Source organism: Bactrocera latifrons, unplaced genomic scaffold, assembly GCF_001853355.1.
Source record: "Bactrocera latifrons isolate USDA-ARS-PBARC rearing strain unplaced genomic scaffold, ASM185335v1 scaffold_27, whole genome shotgun sequence".
NCBI classification, from domain to species: Eukaryota; Metazoa; Arthropoda; class Insecta; order Diptera; family Tephritidae; genus Bactrocera; species Bactrocera latifrons.
This window is the reverse complement of record NW_017536296.1, coordinates 1,899,670-1,920,260: the sequence shown is the minus strand read 5'-3', so window position 1 is coordinate 1,920,260 and position 20,591 is coordinate 1,899,670. Positions and strand designations below refer to the sequence as shown.

General features: G+C 34.6%; 1 protein-coding gene across 2 annotated transcripts in view; it reads left to right on the top strand.

The window, feature by feature from the left end:
* The window catches only part of LOC108969949 (semaphorin-2A), a 180,233-nt gene that overhangs the window by 147,069 nt on the left and 12,573 nt on the right, over positions 1-20,591 (top strand). For both annotated transcript variants that reach the window (XM_018935000.1, XM_018934999.1), the window contains 5 exons: positions 1,179-1,247; positions 8,247-8,354; positions 11,145-11,282; positions 13,280-13,412; positions 18,965-19,321. In XM_018935000.1, coding sequence (XP_018790545.1) covers positions 1,179-1,247; positions 8,247-8,354; positions 11,145-11,282; positions 13,280-13,412; positions 18,965-19,321 — 805 coding nt within the window. The remainder of the gene's footprint in view (positions 1-1,178; positions 1,248-8,246; positions 8,355-11,144; positions 11,283-13,279; positions 13,413-18,964; positions 19,322-20,591) is intronic.

The following is a 20,591-nucleotide window of genomic DNA, read 5'->3' as shown; positions in this document are numbered from 1 at the left end:
AAAAGAACATTGCTGATAATTTATATAAATACATTAAGTACATCCGATTGATTTTGGGTGTTACGAACTTGGACTTTGAAAATTTTATAACGATTTATCCAAGTAGTGGTACTTTTTTCTCAAGCGACATCGGCCGCACTATGTGCTCTTGAAAAGTTCAAACAAGACTCGACGTTTTTGTGCCAAATTTTGTTTAGAGATGAAACCCATTTCTAGCTCAATTAGTACGTAAATTGGAACAATTGTGATATTTGAGACGAAGAACAACCTGAAGAGATTCAGTAGCTGTCAGTAACTAATTTTGACCTGAATATATTAAATATTATACCTAAAAATAAGTAGAGTTATAGTTGTAGTAATTTTCCAGAATTCTATGTAAGTTTAAAACAGCTTCCACTAAAAAATAAAATCTTTACGCAATTCGGCATCAATTTTTCTCACAACTTTGACCCATAAGCGAAATTACATTAGCATCTATCAAACACTTTGACACGACTGTATTATGTTAACTTTATGTTCTATTTCGAAATAAGGTTAATGGGAGTGATGTTAAATTTAAAAGCACAAATTCCAGCTTAACGCATACATGAAACCACACATAACGGCATAAAAAGTATTATTCTCTGTCACCACCACTTATCGGACAATTCATCTATGTCATTCGTTTAGAAGGCAGCACCGGTGCTACTTATGCATTTACACTACATAACGCCAGCAAAAAAGATGCAGTGAAATACTCTAATGTGAATACAAAACTAAGCGATTGAACATAAAGCCAAGGTAGAATTGCCAAATGAAACTGTCACAATCAAATTGAACTGTCAGTGTGAATGAAATGAGCAGAGAGACGACCTGCATAAGTATTGTGAAAAGATTAAAATGTTGACAGGGACTTGGCGAGAGAAGTGGTGCAGCCGTGTTGCACACATATGTTGCTTTATATTATTATAAAAATTGTAGAAAATTTCAATAAAAATTGAGACATAAGTTGGATTGCCATGCAATATTCCATTAGCAATAATTCTATCTACATTGTAGGTCATAGATGTATGTATGTACAAGCTTATCTAAAKCAGTTTTAAACGCTTATGTAATAGTTTTTATTTCCGCTGCTTTTTTATATGAACATGCTCCAATTTTATTCAACTTCATCTTATTCTCTTCTTTATACTTTACAGCGCGATGTTATTAACTTGGAACCCACACGCGACGATGTTGTCAGCTGCGTCTCCAAAGGCAAGAGCCAGGTAAGCAGGCAGGGCCAAATCCGCAAGCGCTGAATATAAAACTCACATGCATACACATGTATATATGTCATATTTGTATATCTGTATATGCGTATACCTAAGTTAAGGGGTTAAGCCGCTATTTTATCCGCTTTGAATAAGACTACGCCGCGGTTCAATTCAAAATTTCGCAAAGCCTCTCAAAGCACAGCACAAAATCCACTTTTCTAGGATTTCCCAAGCGGTTGACTGTCAGTGGTGCGCCACCAGTTCGTTGGTAATTTTCCATATGCGCAAGTACATAGTTTCGTACATGCTCGGCAACGCATATTCCAATTGCAATCTACTTAAAGCCAAGCCAAGTCATTATTCTTTTTCATTTGTACCATTTATAGCCGCTTTTCAATTTATATCAAAATGTAAGCGCTTATATGTGGCAAACTTTTAAAGCTGGTGGGAGAGAGTAAAGGAAAATCGCGTAAATACAGGTTAGTCGAGCAAATACAGTATTGGTTTTAGAGGGGCGAACCGGTAAATACTTTGCCGCCAAAAATATGTTTCTTACGTGATACTCATGTAGTTCGATATATTTGAAGCAGCGATGCTCAAACTTTTTAAACCGGTTTGAAAAATCATTTTTTGGAGGTCTATGAATGTTCTTGGACGCGTTAACTTCCGCACTCGAACTAAATTTCTACCCAAGGAAAATTTTTACCCTCATTTTTATGGCAGAACAGTCCCCGCTTTCTTCGGAACACGTTTCCCAGGGAAAGTCCATTGCTTCGACCTTTCCCTGGTGGAAACTTGAAACGTGAAAACTTGAAACGTGGAAACTTTCGGCTTGCGCTTACATACTGTCAAACACTGTTGCTGTTTTGTTGTAACGCTTATCTAGTACCCGTTAGGGTCGTAAGGTTCAGATGCGTTAACATTCAGGTCATGCAACGTTAGGCCCAGAAAACGTGCTGTTTCGATGGAGTGGGTCTATAGGGAGACGGGTGTCAGATTTCTTTTGAATGTTGACACGATACACATGAGCAGTACCAACGATACGTTTGTGATAACCAAATTAAATTTATTTAAAAAGAAACAATTAATAAAGAATAATACAAATATAAATTAATGTAATTTACAACAGTCGACCTGACTTCAATGGTTGTTGCTCTTCGACTTCTCTTCAACAACTCACACCGAGTCGCCTTTTCGTTCGCAATTCAATCAGAGACGTATTTTGTGGCAAATATTGCGGCATTCTACGAGTCCTATTTGACTAACAGTAGCTGCCACACAATAGTCGGGTCTACGTAACCGGAACAGGCCGGAATTTTATCCTACTAAGGACAGTCTACTCGGCAAATTTCCTACAACAACAACAACATTACAATGGATTAAATTATCGTATATTTGTTCTTCGATAGCGGCGTCATCATATTTATAGATTAGACTTGAAATGCCCTTTTTCAAGTTCTCAAAGCATGAATTTTTGCAAGGGGGTGTTCGACCACGCTCTGAAACAACAAACAATAATTCCGCGCCGATCACACATCGGATTGTCATCAGTTCTTTCGGTTAGAACTCATTTTCACCATGGCGGTCTTCTGCCAATTTTTAATAAACTTACCCTGGCCGATCCAATACCGAGGTATCAATACTTCTTTCGCCTATCACTATTTCTTGTGCTTGGTGATTTTTTATATAGAGGAATTTGTGTTTAGGGACATAATTTTTGGAGGTTTTAATCGCTTCTAATATTTATTTACCTTCGTAAAAAAATATGTATCATTGCTGAATATCTCAGTAGGTTCGGCCTACTATTTGCAGAACTTCATATGTGAAACCCATTTTGTGGACGTGACAATAATCTGCATTTCGAAAGTATGGAAAACTCAAGCATGAAGGCCGAAAAAAGCGAATTTTCCAAAACTTTTTCTGAGAATTGTTTGAATTTAAACATTTTACTGAAGAAATTTAAATCATAAATAAATCAAGCATCCATGATTATACCTTCAATATAGCTGAAATAAATGACAACTACTCATAAGTACGTCAGAGACCCAACTGCCCTGCTATTCATTCAAATACTTTGCCAACACACCCTTTATGTGGCCGCTTATTCAGATGCTATTGTGAACTAATAAAAACTGAATCCCCACCTTTTCACTATCTGAATTGGGAATCCCGTCAAATAAATGCGTGCGCGCATCGCTTCATTGCGGACAAATTCAATTTTTGCTACTTTGCGAAAGCTTCCGAGAAAGCGCACGGGAAGTGAGCAAATACACATTTACCCTATTACTTAAACACACATGAGTGCTTATTTCAATACATGTGCATATGTAGGAGTATGTGTCGGTGCAGTCAAGTCAATTTAGTGCACATATCCTTTGAGATCGACGCACCAACGCACATGCGAACCCCTCACACGCAACCGATTTACTGTGACTTTTTGCCTCCTGCGCTTCCCACAAGCTTTCGTTGAAAAACAGCGAAAAAATTAAACTATCACGGGCGGCTACCAGCAATTTGATTGATTTTTATATCATCTTCAGCGCGCGGCAAATGTCTGCGTAATAGAGCAATTCCTCTTCACACCCGCATTCGCGCTTAACGCAACGTCATTGCGGTTGCGGCAGCTGTTGCTGTTGTGTGCCACACACACACACACACATATATATGAGTATGCTGCTTTTAAAAAATCTCGTCATCTTATTTGTGGCTTGCAATTTGTGCACATTGCCTCTCCCCCCTGTTCACTGCTGTTTGCAACCATCTGCTCTGGGCGGAATCCCTATAATGCGTGACTGCCGCTGCCCCAATTGACAGCGCAACATCTTGCAATTTTCCTCACATTTCTCCATAGTTGCTTCAATGGGTTTACTTTCTTTCTCCCTTCACCCTTTGCCAGTGCGTGCCACAGTATGTTGCTGGGGATTATTGTGCGAAGTATTGCAGAAAATTTGCTGTTTTATATTTTGCCCGCCTTTATGATATTTATTTATATGCATTTTGCCTTACAATTTCCTCAACGCATCTCTTTTCCATAACGGCGTATTCAGCACAATTCCTGCAACATTTGCTACTTTGCAGTGTTGCAACATAATTTGCGGCTTGCAATTTTGTAATGAGCAACTTGTTTTGTAAAGAAATTTGATTTCGTATTTTACTTTGCTGCAAAGCCGATTGTTTCTCTGTTTATTAATGCTCGACAACGGTATTTATTTGTTTTCCAATTTGCGGTAATAGTATTGCAATCTATTTTAGAATGTACTACAGGGCGTTCCGGCATCGTATTGTTGAGTAAGAAGCACGAAAACTTTTGAAGTAGGAAAATACAGTTGAAATGTATTCAAAAAACAGATTGATATTTTGTAAAAATATACAATCGTGTTGGAGGCCGTGTCTTTTCAACAAAAGTAGATACCAGTTCCGCCTTCAGACTACCAAAGCCCGAAAATTTCTTCGAAGCAGAGATCGCAGCAAATAAAGAAAGTCTTCTTAGCCAAGAAGCTTTGAAATCACTGAAGTCTCGTAAGGCTTTATCTAATGTAGTAAGATAATGGAATTATCTCTTAGTGGATTTAACATCCTTTTTCACGAGAAACCAACCATGAATTTCGGGACATAGAGATATTCCCGGTAACTTTGAAGTAGTTGATCTAGCCAGAGCAGGCACCACCCCACAATTAGACCACCACTTAGAAAACATGGGAAGTTATGTGCCCTGGCTATTTGTAAATATTTAATAGACAAACATGTTATATTTACAGCTGGTTTCGGTAGGGTCTATCCTTAACTTGCTCACCAAGCAGGGAAACGTGGCATGAATGCAATATGGATCGCATAGATCGCCTATTAATTTTAAAAGAATAATATAGGTACTTTAGTGGGAGTACTTGCAGGGCACTGTTTGATGCGCACACTTGCCAGTGGGCTGGGTAATGTCGAAGCTGTCGAGACATAGAAGATGCAAATGCTATAAAATATCTTCTAGCGAAAGCTTTGAATAGGAGAAGAGTCGAAACTATCTTTGGAGAACTTTCTCAGTAACTCAGGGAGACTTAGAGGGGACTTAATGGAGTGATGGGAGTTTGGTTACGGTGATTTCTCAATGGGATTTCTAAAGAGTCTAGGTGCATTGTCAAATATCTGCATACCTACTTATCTACCAGGGGAAACTTAACAAGAACACATTTTCGTTTAGTCAGTCGAACCGCATTAATCAGCATTAAACACATGACCTAAGTGGTAAATTGAGAGGCTCAACTCTTTACATGCTTCATTGACCAAAAGGGAATCCCTATAATGGAGGCAACACTTTGATGTCTTGCGATTCATAACAACTGAAAACAAAAAATGTAACAAGTGGCTATCTCTTCAAATTAAAAAAGTATAGACCAATAAACCTTTTGACATGAAAACGTCATCAGACAGCACACTTTTTAGATATAGGATGGTATGGCAGGTCTCTGGGGAATTGTTCGCTCTCTCTTCTCAGCTATCGTTTATGAGCATAAAGTATTCTACAAGTTTTTCAGACTTCTTCTCGAGTCTCAAAAATAAATGTTCACTCTGCTTAGTTGCTGCTCAAGTATATTTACATACTAGTATTGTGGCTTGTCAAAGTAAATGAAATCTAAATGTGAAAAACATTTATTTACTTTGACAGCAATATTTCTTTGACATTATATAACTCGAAATCCTTCCCTTATGAATACTTGCGTATATATATATAACATAATATACTATAAACAGCGATTTCAACTGTTATGAAAAAATAAAATTTATTCGGAAGCTTCCCCTCATTTATCTCATATGTTCCCTGATAGTCTCAGCTGCATCGTAGTTTATTTCAATTTCCATTTGCTTGAAGCACAGATCTAAATTAAATGCTTTTCGTTACACACCAACTTATTCCAGAGTCGAACGCACGCCAGCAACCTGTCATAATTTGCAAATGACAAAAGTAAAATCTGAAAAGGAAGTTAAATTGAAGTAAGTTAGAAGCAAGTTTGGGCGGAAACGAACACAGGCTAACTAAATTTTAAATATCGAAATGTTAGAAAAATAAAAAAAATATTGAACTTGCATGTAGTTTTAGTAACTTTTAACTTTACATTTAGATCCTCAATAAAAAAAAAAAAACAAAAAACAAATTCTTAAATAAATACATTATATGAATGTATATCTTATACCGTACAAAGTTTCATTTAATTTTTTTGTTGTTAAAACAATATATAGTTAAAACTTCAAAATTTTCAACACTAATTCATTTTTATTTCGACTTCAGTTCCTTCGATCTCTATGAAATCGGCAAGATCTGGAAAAAAATGTTATTTTGGTGGAGTCATCACAAGTTATTTCTCTATAGTTCGGGATTTTTCCGGCAAATAATTGTTCTTAAATGCTTTAACTTGCCCTGATAATACTCCTCATTTATATTCTGAAGGAGGTATTAAAAGATTTCAATGAATAAAAATCCAAAAAAGGCAATATTAAAACCAAAAATTTTAAAAATTCTGACAATGACACATATGACAATAATTATTATATGGTTATTATATCAAAATTAGAAAGAACTCAAAGGCAACCAATAAAGAATTTAAAAAACTTTTTTTGCAGAAATATTTTTGGAGTCATTCATATTTTGGGCTTTTATCGGAAAAGCTCATAAAAGTCTACACTAAAATACTGCCGTTAGAAAAGAGCCCCAAAAAGTATATTCAAGAACCCTGGGTAGCTTTGCTAGTTAGTTTTGTTTATTACTGAGGATAAACAAAATCCCTGAGGTTACACTTCTCTTAGAGGTTCCGGACAAGGTTATGCTTGTTAGGAAGCTCTCATTGAAGGCAATTAACAATTAAAGAGTGACGAAGACATCAGTCGTCTTAAACTGTTGTAGTGCAGCGATTGGCAAGAGATGGTAGTAGAAACTGTAGTTAAACCAATAAAGCTTCATGGTGACGTTGTCTGGAGAAGGATACTCGGCTAAACCACACTATCTAAACGACTGGATGGTACTCAAAAAGTGTCCCTCAATGTCATCTGTGGTGCAGAAGGACAGCACCAACAATGGCATTTAAAGTCATTGTAAGCGTTCTACGGCAAAAGCTGCTGTTAGGCGTAAGGTTTGTGTAAATGAAGAGCCCGAGTTAGGATACGCTGGAATTCTTCTTCCCAAGGAATGCATAATGTCGTTGCAAAAACATTAACAATGAGCTTTCTAGACCGGACACCTTTATCGCAATTTTATCTGATTGGACGCAAGTCGGTTTTCGATATCTTTTGCGTTGTAGCGCTAAACCTTTGGACCTTCAGTGAGCTCGCCAAACACTGGCCAACAACCAGAACTTCTGCGTCTGCCCAAACTGAATCGTAAGTGGTCTTCCGAAATCCTTAGCTAAGTGCAATTTGGTTATATTTGTAGGTATTCTTACTTGACAATGGATTCATACGCCGTACGGCCAAGTATTTTGTCGATAGGTCTTTGCAAGTCCTGTATGGAGGAATGCGAAGAAATCATTGTTGCATTCTCTCCTCCCGGTTTTTTGCCAGAATAAGGTTGAAATATATAGGTAGACGGACCTTCGGTGAACCCCGCGAAGTGGCTATTTATTAAGACCCAACAATTTTCTTTCAAATTATATAGAAATAATGGTATAAAAAGTAATTGATTGGGCTATCATTAAGTCCGTTTTGATGATCTCTCCTGAAAAGTAAATTATATTGCCCGTATACATGCGTTGGGTTTAAAAATTGGTAATAATTTCTTACAACATGCATGGGCAACCAATACAATTTGTTGTTATTGCTTGTATTTATTTATTCACTGCTTTTTTGCTGCGTGTAACAATTTTGTGGCGATAAATGACAGGGACTGAAAAAAAAAATTGTAAAAATAATAAAATATTGCAAAGTGCAATATGCAGACATTTTTCTCCTCACTCAACACTTGACATTACATAACAAATATTGCACGAGCAGTATGAATATTTTGTTGATTTTTCTTTTCTTTTATTTCAGATTTTCGATTGCAAGAATCACATTCGTGTCATACAATCGATTGAAAACGGCGAAAGGCTTTACGTTTGCGGAACAAATGCACACAATCCCAAGGATTATGTCATCTACGTAAGTATCAATAGAAATAAACACCAAATTGTAGACCAACAGAAAACATACATTTGTAAAAATGCAAAGTCATAAAAATAACAAAATAGAAAAAGAAGTAAAAGTTTCCCAGTTGCAACAGTGTAGTTGCAGAGTTGAGTGTGAAAGAGGGACACTGCGAGCGAAAGCTTACAATCTAAGCATTCATGCATTTTTCTCGTGGCTGCCAACATGCAGACATACAAACACATAAGTGACACATCTGATAAAATCACTTTTTTCCATTTCACCAAATGCAATTTTTCGTCTGTCCGTTGAAAGCGTTTATCTGTGCGTCAATAGAACGCTTACTTTCCTTTCTGTCGAAATCAACTTGCTTGCTTCGTTTGACTCCGAACAGATTGCAGCTATCGCAGTTATAGCAGTTTTTACTATTATCCCAACTCTTTGTGTTTGTTCCTGTTGCAGCAAAGTGAATCCTCGACGGTTTTTAAGAGACACACATGCTTCAGATGGATATTGTTGACATAAGCAGCAAAAAAATCTATCGCATATGCACACAAGGCTTTTTATATATGTCATTGTATGTGTCACTGCATTTTAGGTTATGGCGCTCGGTGATAAATGACAACGCCGACCATATGTTTTCCTTCAATTGACACATATTTTTATGCGAATTTTTCCTTTGTATCTGAGTGGTACTTATTTCAGAAGTTAAGATGTATGTTCACATGTTTGCTTAAAAAAAGTTGGTTGTTGTTGTTGTTGTAACGGCAAAATTCACATTCACAAAAAGTTGGTCAAATGTATTAGTGTTTATTATTCATGATGACGCTATTTCGATTCAGACTTACTGATTTTTAGGTTATGAATTCAAAATCGTGATTGCTTTCATCGCATACTCAAAATGAAGAGACTCAGCTAATGTTTTACTTAAGTTAAGTTTTTGTACCTGTCGGAGTTTAAAATATTTTCTAACTAATTTTCCAAATTCCATCAATCCTTAGTTCAATACAGATAGGTGAGGTGAAAACATCCATGCATTTTATACTTTTGAAGTTGATACAACTCTATGGTCTTACCTTCGCTAACCAAGAGAGTTTTGTCGATTTGTGAGGATCTTAACTAAACCGAACCTAATGTGGCTCAATATAAACCAGTGTTCAGACCGTTTACATAGATCCATCGGCTCTGAAATTAATGGAAATAATCACAAGTCACTCAGAACGTATTTTGTTGTTAACGACGATTACTATAATCTTAGATAGATCCCATTTAGACTCATGAATCATTTATATGTTTTGTAAGTGGTAACAATCTCAAACACAGCCATTTTAATTCTTCCAATGACATTATCTGTACTTCTTATGCTTTTGTAGAGAGCAATTTAAGGTTTGGTTTTCGATGGCTTCCACCTATTTTTCTATTTTTTTCAATAAAGCTGGGCATTAAAAGGGAAGTAGAAAACATTCAATCAGTCTGTAATTAATATCCATCGATCTATGTAATAAGTCTGGGCCTCGTTGGTTATTAATTCCCATCTACTTTGAACCATTTGTTTAAATTGACTACAAAGCTCTAATTGGATTATTCTCTTCAGTCATCGTAGTAACACCGCCTCGAATTCATCTAAAAAGGTTCTTAGCTTTGCCAATTTGTCTCTTTTTCGTTTCTGATAAAGTTGTACTATCAGAGAAGTTAATGCCTTCCTGCATTGTTGACTCCATTGGAATTAATTTTTGGCGTCGAAAAGCTGGCAAAGTCGGTTTCCTATCCGTGCATTTGGCTGAATTCTTTATACTTTGGTATTTATTCAATAGGACTCCACAGCATTTCTGTATGCTTAGTACGCCCGCTTGGAAGATGCTGATGGAGTTTGGTAGGCGGATCGGTAAATATAGAGGTGTAACACACTTCTCTACTAAACCTCTTTCTAATTCACACCCGAAATTCACTCTAAAATGACTATTTAAATCTAACTTTAAGAGGATATTGTCTGATATCCTTAAGTTCAGCTGGTTCAGAATGGTGCTGCGTAAAAAATCCTTCCACTTCAACTTCCATATAATTATTTTCTTATAGTAGAATTTGCTCCCTCTTTCCGAGTAAATACGACTAGGCTCAGCTAATGTACGACCTCATTAAGTGTCACAGTCGTACATGCCTTAATAGGGACGGTAACCCCTGGGCAGATTACACATATCTATATTGGGTTTAAGTTCCCAGTTCCTGCAAAGTATTTTTATGCAGGTTTAATAAGTTGTTTTTATATACTCCCTTTTTTATTATTAATATTTAAGTTTGTTATCGATTTCAACCCCTAGTTATTTTAGTACTAGTATAGAAATCGAGAGTCTGCATGCAAAAGCCAGATCGGCCTTCACTACCAAAGAAATTTTTGTTTTCCGGAAACATGATATTGTCGTTCTACAATTGATACAGCTTATAGTTTCGACCCAAGATATTTTATTCTCTTTTATTTAAAATTTTCTCTTATATTCCAAAAGTTCTCTTTTATTCCAATAGTCTCCTAATGAAATGTTATCAAATTTGACTTAAAAAGTGCCACTAATAATCGATGAATCTCTCCTGATATAAGCCAAAAACTACAAAACATCTATATAACACTCTGCTCTGCAGAGAAATCAAAGTTTTATTTCAACGTAAATGTATATTTACACGAACTTCATATTTTAAGTCACAAATTTCATAATTTTTTTTTTATTTTTTTATTGAGCCGCGGTTTGATATTATTTAGTAAACTATTTTATAATTATTATATTTTAAATAAATTACCCACAACCATTTCAGTCCAACCTCACCCATCTGCCTCGCTCGGAATATGTAATTGGCGTGGGCCAGGGCATCGCTAAATGTCCGTACGATCCACTAGATAATTCAACTGCCATTTATGTCGAAGAAGGCAATCCTGGTGATTTACCTGGTTTGGTAAGTAAATATTTGTTTACTATTAATATTAAATATTTTTGTTGAGTATGTAGTTTATAAATTAATAATATTTAATTTTTAATGAAAGTAATAAAAAAGTTTAAGTAAAACAAGAAAAAACGTTAACTTCGGCTGCACCGAAGCTAATATACTCTCCACAGGTGCATTTCTTTTAGTAACTATGTGTACAGTTTGTATGGAAATTATATGCTATAGTAATCCGATCTGAACAATTTCTACGGAGATTACATTGTTGCCTTAAAAAATAATCTATACCAAATTTCGTGAATATATCTTATCAAATGTAAACATTTTCCATACAAGATCTTGATTCCGATCGTTCAGTTTGTATGGCAGTTATCTCTTATAGTGGTCCGATATCGGCAGTTCCGACAAATGAGCAGTTTCTTGAAGAGAAAATGACGGTTGCAAAATTTCAAAACGATATTTTAAAAAACTAAGGGACTAGTTCGTATATATACAGACTGACGGGCAGAAAGACAGACGGACATGGCTAAATCGACTCAGCTCGACATACTGATCATTTATATATATATACTTTATAGGGTCTCCGACCCTTCCTTCTGGGTGTAACAAACTTCGTGACAAACTTAATATACATACCCTGTTCAGGGAATAATTATTATTTTTTACATATTACATTTGTATCTTCAACTAACACATCATAAATTATGATTTTCTTTCTTATAAAATTTAGAATTAAGCTAGTAATTATATACTGCCGTATATATGGCATTAAGGTGTGAGCTATTTCTCAAGTATAATTTTTTTCCAAACATCTCTTGAAGCTTTTTATTTTCAACTTAAACCGAGCTCAAAATCACATTTACAGACTGATATTTTCAAAAACAAATGACAAATGGTTTTTATTTAATGTAAAGTACAATCAACACAATGAAGTTCTGAGTATAACAACATTCAAATAGCTTTGACGTCTTCTTTTGCAGAAACAAAATCGATGAACCCAATTGAGTACTTTTTGCCACCAAATCAAGTTATTTGTCATGAATAGCAAGTTCAATAGTAACTAATAAAGCTTGAAGAGAGCGTGGTTTGTTACTAAAGACTAATAACTTGAAATAACATCAAAAAAAAATTAGTCTGTCGGTGTTAAATCACCACCTCTTGAAGGCCATTCAATGCCATAATTTCTCCAAATAATCGAGTATATAAACTTTTCTCGCAATAATTCAGTTCTTGCACTTGATTTGTGGCACATAGCCCCGTCTTGTTGGAACCAGATATTGTCAAAATCAACTCTTTCCCATTTCCGCCATAAAAAGTTGGTTATCGTCGACCGCTGTCCATTGGCAGGAACAGTGATATTTTGCAATATATTTTTCATTTTTGAGCAAATAAATGTAGTACTTTGAAAAGGGATATTTTAATAAAAAATTTCAGCTCTAAAAATAATATTTATTAATATATATTGGAGTTTTTTTTTTCATTAAAAGTTAGTTAAAGTTAAAGTTATGCTTCAAATGTACTGTATTGACAGAGTGCACCACGCCGTATGAGTAACACATAATAACAAATACCTTGTACGAATGCTCAGGCCATTTGATGTACAAGTTTAACTCCATATAACGTGCGAAGGTATGTTTTTATAAAAAAAAAAAATATTAAAGTATATTTTAAAGTATATTGTAAAGCGGAAAATTTCGGACCTGAAAGTATCTTTTTCAAAGTTGTAGATTTATTGGCTTATTATAATATATCAAACAATCACATATTAAACACTTGGGAAAATAATTGTAATTTTGACACGTATTAAACAGATTGTTTAGAATGAAGCCTTGTTTTTAGATCAAAATCGGCACATTCAATTTCGAAAACAACGGTCACCTTAATATGCATACGTCCGTACATACAAATAATATTTGTTTTTAACTAGCCTTAAATGTTTCATGTTTGTTTTCATTATTCATTTATTCCTTCATGGGATGCTGTTGTATAATACTCTCTCTATTTTACAGTACTCAGGCACCAATGCAGAATTCACAAAAGCAGACACTGTGATCTTTCGAACGGATTTATATAATACGACAGCAAAGCGTTTGGAATATAAATTCAAGCGTACACTTAAATACGACTCCAAATGGTTGGACAGTGAGTACAAATAATAATTATAACTCAAAAAAAAATATCTCAATTTATAAATATTTACAAAGCTAAAATTTAAGTAAAAATCACAATATCTGGTATGGCAAAATATGAAGAATATATCTTTCATTTTAGTATGCTTATCAGTCAACAAAGCATATTTAAGATTTTTCTGCCAATACTAATGTTTATTATTAGTTACACAACTCGTCGAAAAACTTTGTCTCACATATAATAAATATTTAATTTTGGAAAACTTCGAGTAAAAACAAAGCTAAAAGAAATAGTATAAATTTCGTCTTAATACCACACGAACAGTGCATCAAAGAAAAATTCAATTTCGTCACACAAAACTTTGCAGACATTATCGCAACATTCGACACTTTGCCGCAAATCGGCTTAAAAACAAAAGATATTAAATTTGCATAAAGAATTTCGAAGACTATGATGAGCAGAAAAAGGTCAACCAAAGCAAGCGAAAGTAGTGAAATATTTTGTAATTTAAAATTTTATTCAATTTTCTTTCTAAAAATTCAAGTCAAACTCAAATGTCCACAAATTTATCTAAGAAAATTAGTTTTTAATGAAATTTTTATTTCCACAGAAAGAAAAGAATGAAAATTATGAAATTTTATTTCTACAGCGAAAATTCAAATTCCAAGAAAAAACTAATGAGCTTGCTGGCATTTCTTCGAAGATAATTGAATTAAGCGGAGTAGAGGAGCATGTGGAATATACAAAGAAAATTCATAAAACAAAATTATTCATGCTTTCTTAGTTACGCTCAAAGAAAAGCGAGAATATTAAAAAAATAGTTTTTCGAGTGAACCAGAACATGATTAGTACTTTTTCAGTATTATGACTATAGTTGTAATGAAAATCGTATAATTATGTAGTACTTTGCGATTGCTTAGCCTCAATTCATTCGTAGAAAACTGTCCTCAGTAATAAGATTTGATAAATGCTCGATTCTCTTCACGTTTTAGAAGCGCTAGGATACCCAATTTTTAAAATCACAGTAAACCGATTAGATTAAATTAATTTAATAACTTCCTCAAAACACTTTATAAGGTTAAAGAGTTACATGGGTTTCGAATAGACAACAGAATTTTTTCAACAATTTTTTTCTCATATGAAAAATTAAATATTTAAATATTTTTTTGGAATTTTTTATTGTTACAAACATACACTAGTAACAAAGAAATTCTGAAATTTTTAGGAAAACAAATATTAACTTGGCCATTGCGATGCCATTTCCGATGACTCCTCGGATCCTTACAGAATCAGCTAAAGTAAAAAAAAAGCAAAAAACGTCTTTTAGTTAAAGCTTTTACTTTTAATTTGGACGTAGAAAAAAATTAATTGAAAATTGGATTTTTGACAGAAATTGTAACAAAAAAAAATTAAAATTTTCGTATAAATTTGGCAACATTCAAATTATTGTAATCGAAAAATAGTCCGCCGTCCAAGTCTATAAAAATTGTATCTAAAAGACCTATGTAAAACTTCTTGAAGATCGGTTGAGCAGTTATCGAGAAATTTTGGCAATGGACTTCAAAAACACAGTTTCGATTAAAACGCGTGTAAAGACAGTGCGCGGATATAACTTAATCTCACGGCCCCAGGAATTAACTTTATAATAAAAATGAGGATTTGTCATTGTGCTTTGAAAATGGTTGCGAGCAAATGACCGCTCCGGCTGGCTCCACTAAATCCCAAGAGGCTTAGTTTGCGAACTCGTTTTGCTGCAATTGATTCCGTATGTCCACAAAAATGCACCAAATATTTTCTTTCAAGGTGCGTAGGCCACGTCATAGACCCATAATGCCCTAAATAATGCTCTCATCAAAAGTTTACTTAAGTAAATTGATTGGTAATAAATTTGCACAATTTGCAAATTTTACCCCGAAGTAAGTCTATTTATTATGAAATTTATTTATTTATTTTTATTTGTTTTAATTTATTAATACATTGCAACTATATAGTTCGGACAAAAGAAAGGACTAACAAGAAACTTGAATATGATTTATACGTGTAGTTACTTAAAAATTACAAAACTATGCCGAGAGTATTGGCTAATTTTAAAGATGGGTGGATTTGAGGGTTTTGCATCGTATTCTAGGCCAATATCTAGAAGTTAAAATCTCCACTTCCTCGTTACAATGTTGTAGCAATCAAGTACTTTGTTTTGAAATTGTTGTTTCTTATTGTTTGGGTTAGTATATTCCCAGAGTTGTGCACCTTACTTCCATATCGGTCGGAGTATTTGTTTGTAGACAAGTAATTTATTTTCGATGAATAACACTGATTTGTTACCAATTAATATTTTTTAGCTGCTTCCGTTTGTTTTTTACGTGAACTTTCTACCCTACCTTAAGGTCAAGCGTCTTTCCTAAGTATTTAGCGAAGGTTAAGTGCGGTATTCATGCACCGTCCCTGAAAATCGGTAAGTGCTGTATCTTGTTGCACGTGAAAACAATGTGTACATACCTAGTAGCTTCATTCAGTTTAATCTGTCGTTTCTTTGCCCAATCTAGCACTTTATGCATGAATAAAGTGTAAAGAAGAGGACTGAACACACTACCTTGTGGAACTCCTTCTTTTATTTCCCTAAGAATAGAATATTTGTCTCCTTGTTTAACGCGGAAGTAGCGACCTGATAAATTTGATTTTATAATATCATAATGCTGCTTCGGTAAACTTAGTTTTAGTTTTGAAAGCAGGATTTGTGACACATTTTATCGAATTGCTTTGCAACGTCCAAACACATAATAGAACAGAATTTGTTTCCTTTTCAGTAATGTGTTTGGATTTGATCAATCGTAGAATGGTTAGCTCGAAACCAAAACTGTTTCGCTAGCATTATGGTATTTCCTTCTATGATTTTATTGAGACTTTTTATGAGAATTTTCTCTAAAAGCATTGATATTATTCTTAGAAGTGATATGTGCCTGTAAGAAGATACATCATTTCCTGGTTTCCTGGCTTTTGAGTCATGATAACTTTAGCAATTTTCCAATAAAATGGCACATATTTAAGATGAAAAGCCGTGTTATATTGCCTCCTTATATTTTTAATGATATTGCTGCTTATTAAACCAAATTTCTTTCAAAATTTGCTATTCAATAACAATTTATAGCCAATAAATACTTACTTAATAGCACTTTGAATTTTTCTTACCATTTCACCGTTACACCACTTCAACTATCCTTAAGTCTTCACCTCACCAACTCGCAATAATTATTTAACCAAAATATTAACACTTATGAAAGTTTACATAACAAGGCTCCAATACAAATTGGGAAGATTAAAAAAATAAAAATACAAAAGCATACATTTATTAAATCACAATTTTCATAACACCAAGGAAACAGGCTAGATACCTTGTGCAGATCCTTTAAGCAAACACCCAAGCCGCGTCAAGCCACGGTGGAGCCTGGTGCCTACGTAAAAGCAGCGGCGGCAGCGACACAGTCTACAACTTCTAACGCACACATCCCTTTCTTCTCATAGTTGCTTTCGCTTTACTCGCTTGCTTATTTTATTTTATTTTTTTTTTTTTTGTCGGTAGGGACTATGTTGTAGGCGCTTGTGTGCGCGCATAGTTGGAGGCACTCTAAAGCTGTTAATACAATTAAAGTCTTTTCAGTTCAGCTTGAAAATTAATTAAAACTTGTATTGCAGCAGATTAAAATGAAAGGCGGCGCGTTGTATACGTGTATATACAGACACAGCTTAAAGAGCAGAAGATTGAGACTCGAGGACCTTATGCCTAAACACCATGCTGCAAACGAGAAGCTTTGGGCTTTGGTTTATGAAATGTGAATAGTCAAAATCTTATTAGTTTCACGCTGAATGGCGTTCAAGCAAATTTTGTTAGCAATTATGTAGATAAATAGTGAGATTTAAGAGCGATAATTAAAGAAAGCTCATTCGAAAGCAATTGAACGACAGAATTTATTTACAGTTATTTGCTAGTAACAAAATAATATCTTTCCTGCGATGGAAGTGGTAGCGTTTCAATGGATATTGAGAAATTTTAATATGATGCTAAGAAGTGGCAGAGATTGTTTAGCTGAAAGAAATTAAAAGCAAAGCCTTGGAAATTAATAGAGCTAATTTTCCGAAATTTCCAAAATGCACCTAATTGAATTCCAAAAATAATTAATACAAGGTGCCTCATCATGGAAAGTTATTTTAACATTAATGTTTTATCCTGTCATGGAAAGATCTCGAGGCTCAGCAGGTTAGAGTTAACCATTAAAGATCATTCCTAGTTCTTGAGAGTAATTTTGGATTTTGCACCGCAAACTAACGTGGAAACTGAATGTGAAAGTGACGTAAAAAATGTCCGGCGGTACTCTCTACGCATATAAAAAGATTCCAAAGACAACATGGGCTAGTGAAGCCAGTCTTTCTTTTCGGTGTTTTAATATCGTGTACAAATCTCATACAGGCAACCGTTGAAGTGAATAAAACGCTGGACTTGAAATGTTACTCAACATGCTATCAATTGACATTACATTGGAAAGCTCGGTAATGAAATCATCTGCAAGAATGGTGGCGCTCGAGTGAATTTTCCACAAGAATCTTCCGACATAACTCAATAAGTAGTGAGTTGGTAGTTAAAATAGACTACACCCTCACCCTTCCCTTGAGCGAGAATGTTTCAAGTCACACTAAAGAGAATGAATGACGTAGGCGCACGCGATCCACTAGTGAAACTTTGCGATTATTAAAGCCACTGAGATAGTTTACATCATCATATAGCATCAGAAAAGTCCTCAGAAGCCCACAAGGCGCTCTGGGAAACGAATTAGCTGATGAGATAACCAAATATGCCATCCGCTTTACTACCGAACAACTTTAGGAAAAATTAATGCCGTGAAAATCGTTACACAATGGCATTTTCAATAGGATCAGGTTGAGAAGGAATTATTTAAAGGCATGCTCAGGGACGTAGGCATGAGAGAAATCCTGTAAAACTCCACTACATACGTCCGGCCTTATCTAGAACTCGGCTTAGCTCTTTAAGAGCTTCGAAGTTCAAGAGACTTGATGATGTATCAGAACTAGATATCAAGTATCTTTAAACTTCGCAAAAAACGTTGACGTTCTATAAGGCGTAAAATTCAATTCATATTTATAATGAATCTCCATATGGCACTACAAAGACCTAGAGGACTAACATAACAATGTTTCATGGCGGCAGTTATAATGTTGCAAAAGTGTTGCATTAATAAGAGACTAACATGGATTTCGTTGAGGTGGATTCTATTCGAAAAATATTGTTGAAAATAATGTTAGTTTCCTCGCCAGGTGTGGTTACATACATATATAGTATGAAAGGGATCCAGCTTAAAATGTAAAAGTAAAAGAAATCGGCCATTCTGTCCCGAGAAATAAGGTGTAAAAGATACTGTGCTTTGTAACAAGTAATCGTAAATTAAACATATATAAAGACCTTTTTATATTTGAAAAATTAATATTTATTAATTATAAAAAAATATATTTTTTTCCCAACTAACCGTCTACCTATAATATATTCTCACCCACAGAACCCAACTTTGTCGGCTCCTTTGACATTGGCGAGTATGTCTATTTCTTCTTCCGCGAAACCGCCGTCGAATACATCAATTGCGGTAAGGCCGTGTACTCACGAATTGCACGCGTTTGCAAAAAGGACATTGGTGGTAAAAATCTGCTCGCACACAATTGGGCCACCTATTTGAAGGCGCGTTTGAACTGCAGCATCTCCGGCGAATTTCCATTCTATTTTAATGAAATCCAATCTGTATATCAGCTGCCAATGGATAAGACACGTTTCTATGCGACATTCACAACCAGCACAAATGGCTTAATCGGCTCGGCGGTGTGCAGTTTCCACATCAACGAAGTGCAAGCCGCTTTCAACGGTGAGTAAAAGAGAGTGTATTAAAAGGGATTGCATGAAATTACAAGGTGGGGGTGCGTGAGGGCGCATGGGATTAGCTGTGTTCTTCATATGAGCGGCTTAAGAGGCTTATGATTTAATTGATATTTGCTTTTAATTAATATTTTATTTTTTGTAAAGATTTGAAGCAGTTTATTTTGTGAGTAAAGAACGTGATTTAAGTGAAGATATGTTTGGCATAACTACTTATATATTATATTTAAAAATAGCGCTTCCAGGGTTTTTTTTTATGGATTTTTGGAATGGATGCAAAGCCCTGGAATTATTCGCCTTTGTGTGCGATTTTTGCATAAAGTGTTCACATTTCATTTGAGCAAGATAGTGTAAGCTACAAAGGTTTGGTTTACAGAGCTTGCAGTTTGTATTCAAAATGCTTTATATGTATATATGTACATAAATCTTATTCGACATTGCTTTGAGCTTACGCTGCTCTAAAAATTGTGTTGCTTTGCGCGTTACTATATACGTATAGTAAAATATAGAGGAAATTTTTTGCTGAAACACAATATATTTAAATATATGTATATAATCATATTCCCCGCTTTCCAACGCACCTCTCCTTATATTATACACACAAATACTCATGTATCTCCGTCAAAGTGAGTAAAAGACGAAGATACTCGTAAATCGTATTAGAAAATCCATTTTTATAGATTATGAATATCGGTTAAGCTCATCAAATGCCGCGGAAGGTGATATGCACATGATGAACTCTTCACATATAACTAAAAATGGTATACTATGTCCATGGAAAAGTGTGCTGGCATATGTTATACTTAAAAGTTTAGCTTAACACTATTTTACGAGAGCGGATATGAGAGGATGTGCATTAAACGTTTTGTGAACTACAACTTTGTTTGCTTCTTTATCTTCTTAGTGAGGGTTGCCCGAATACATTTCAATGTTCGCTGATGGTTGATCCGCTTGTGTGCATAATATGCTTAATTTTACTTAGTGATTCGAGGTCATTGATTGGCTTATTCATTTAGTACAAAATGTGAAATAAAATCAAATTATTTTGACTTTTATCTAAATTGAAGTTAAACTTAAACATAAACTTAAACTTAAACTTAAACTTAAACTTAAATTTAAACTTAAACTTAAACTTAAATTTAAACTTAAACTTAAACTTAAACTTAAACTAAACTTAAACTTAATCTTAAACTTAAACTTAAACTTAAACTTAAAATTAAACTTAAACTAAACTTAAATTGAAACTTAAACTTAAACTT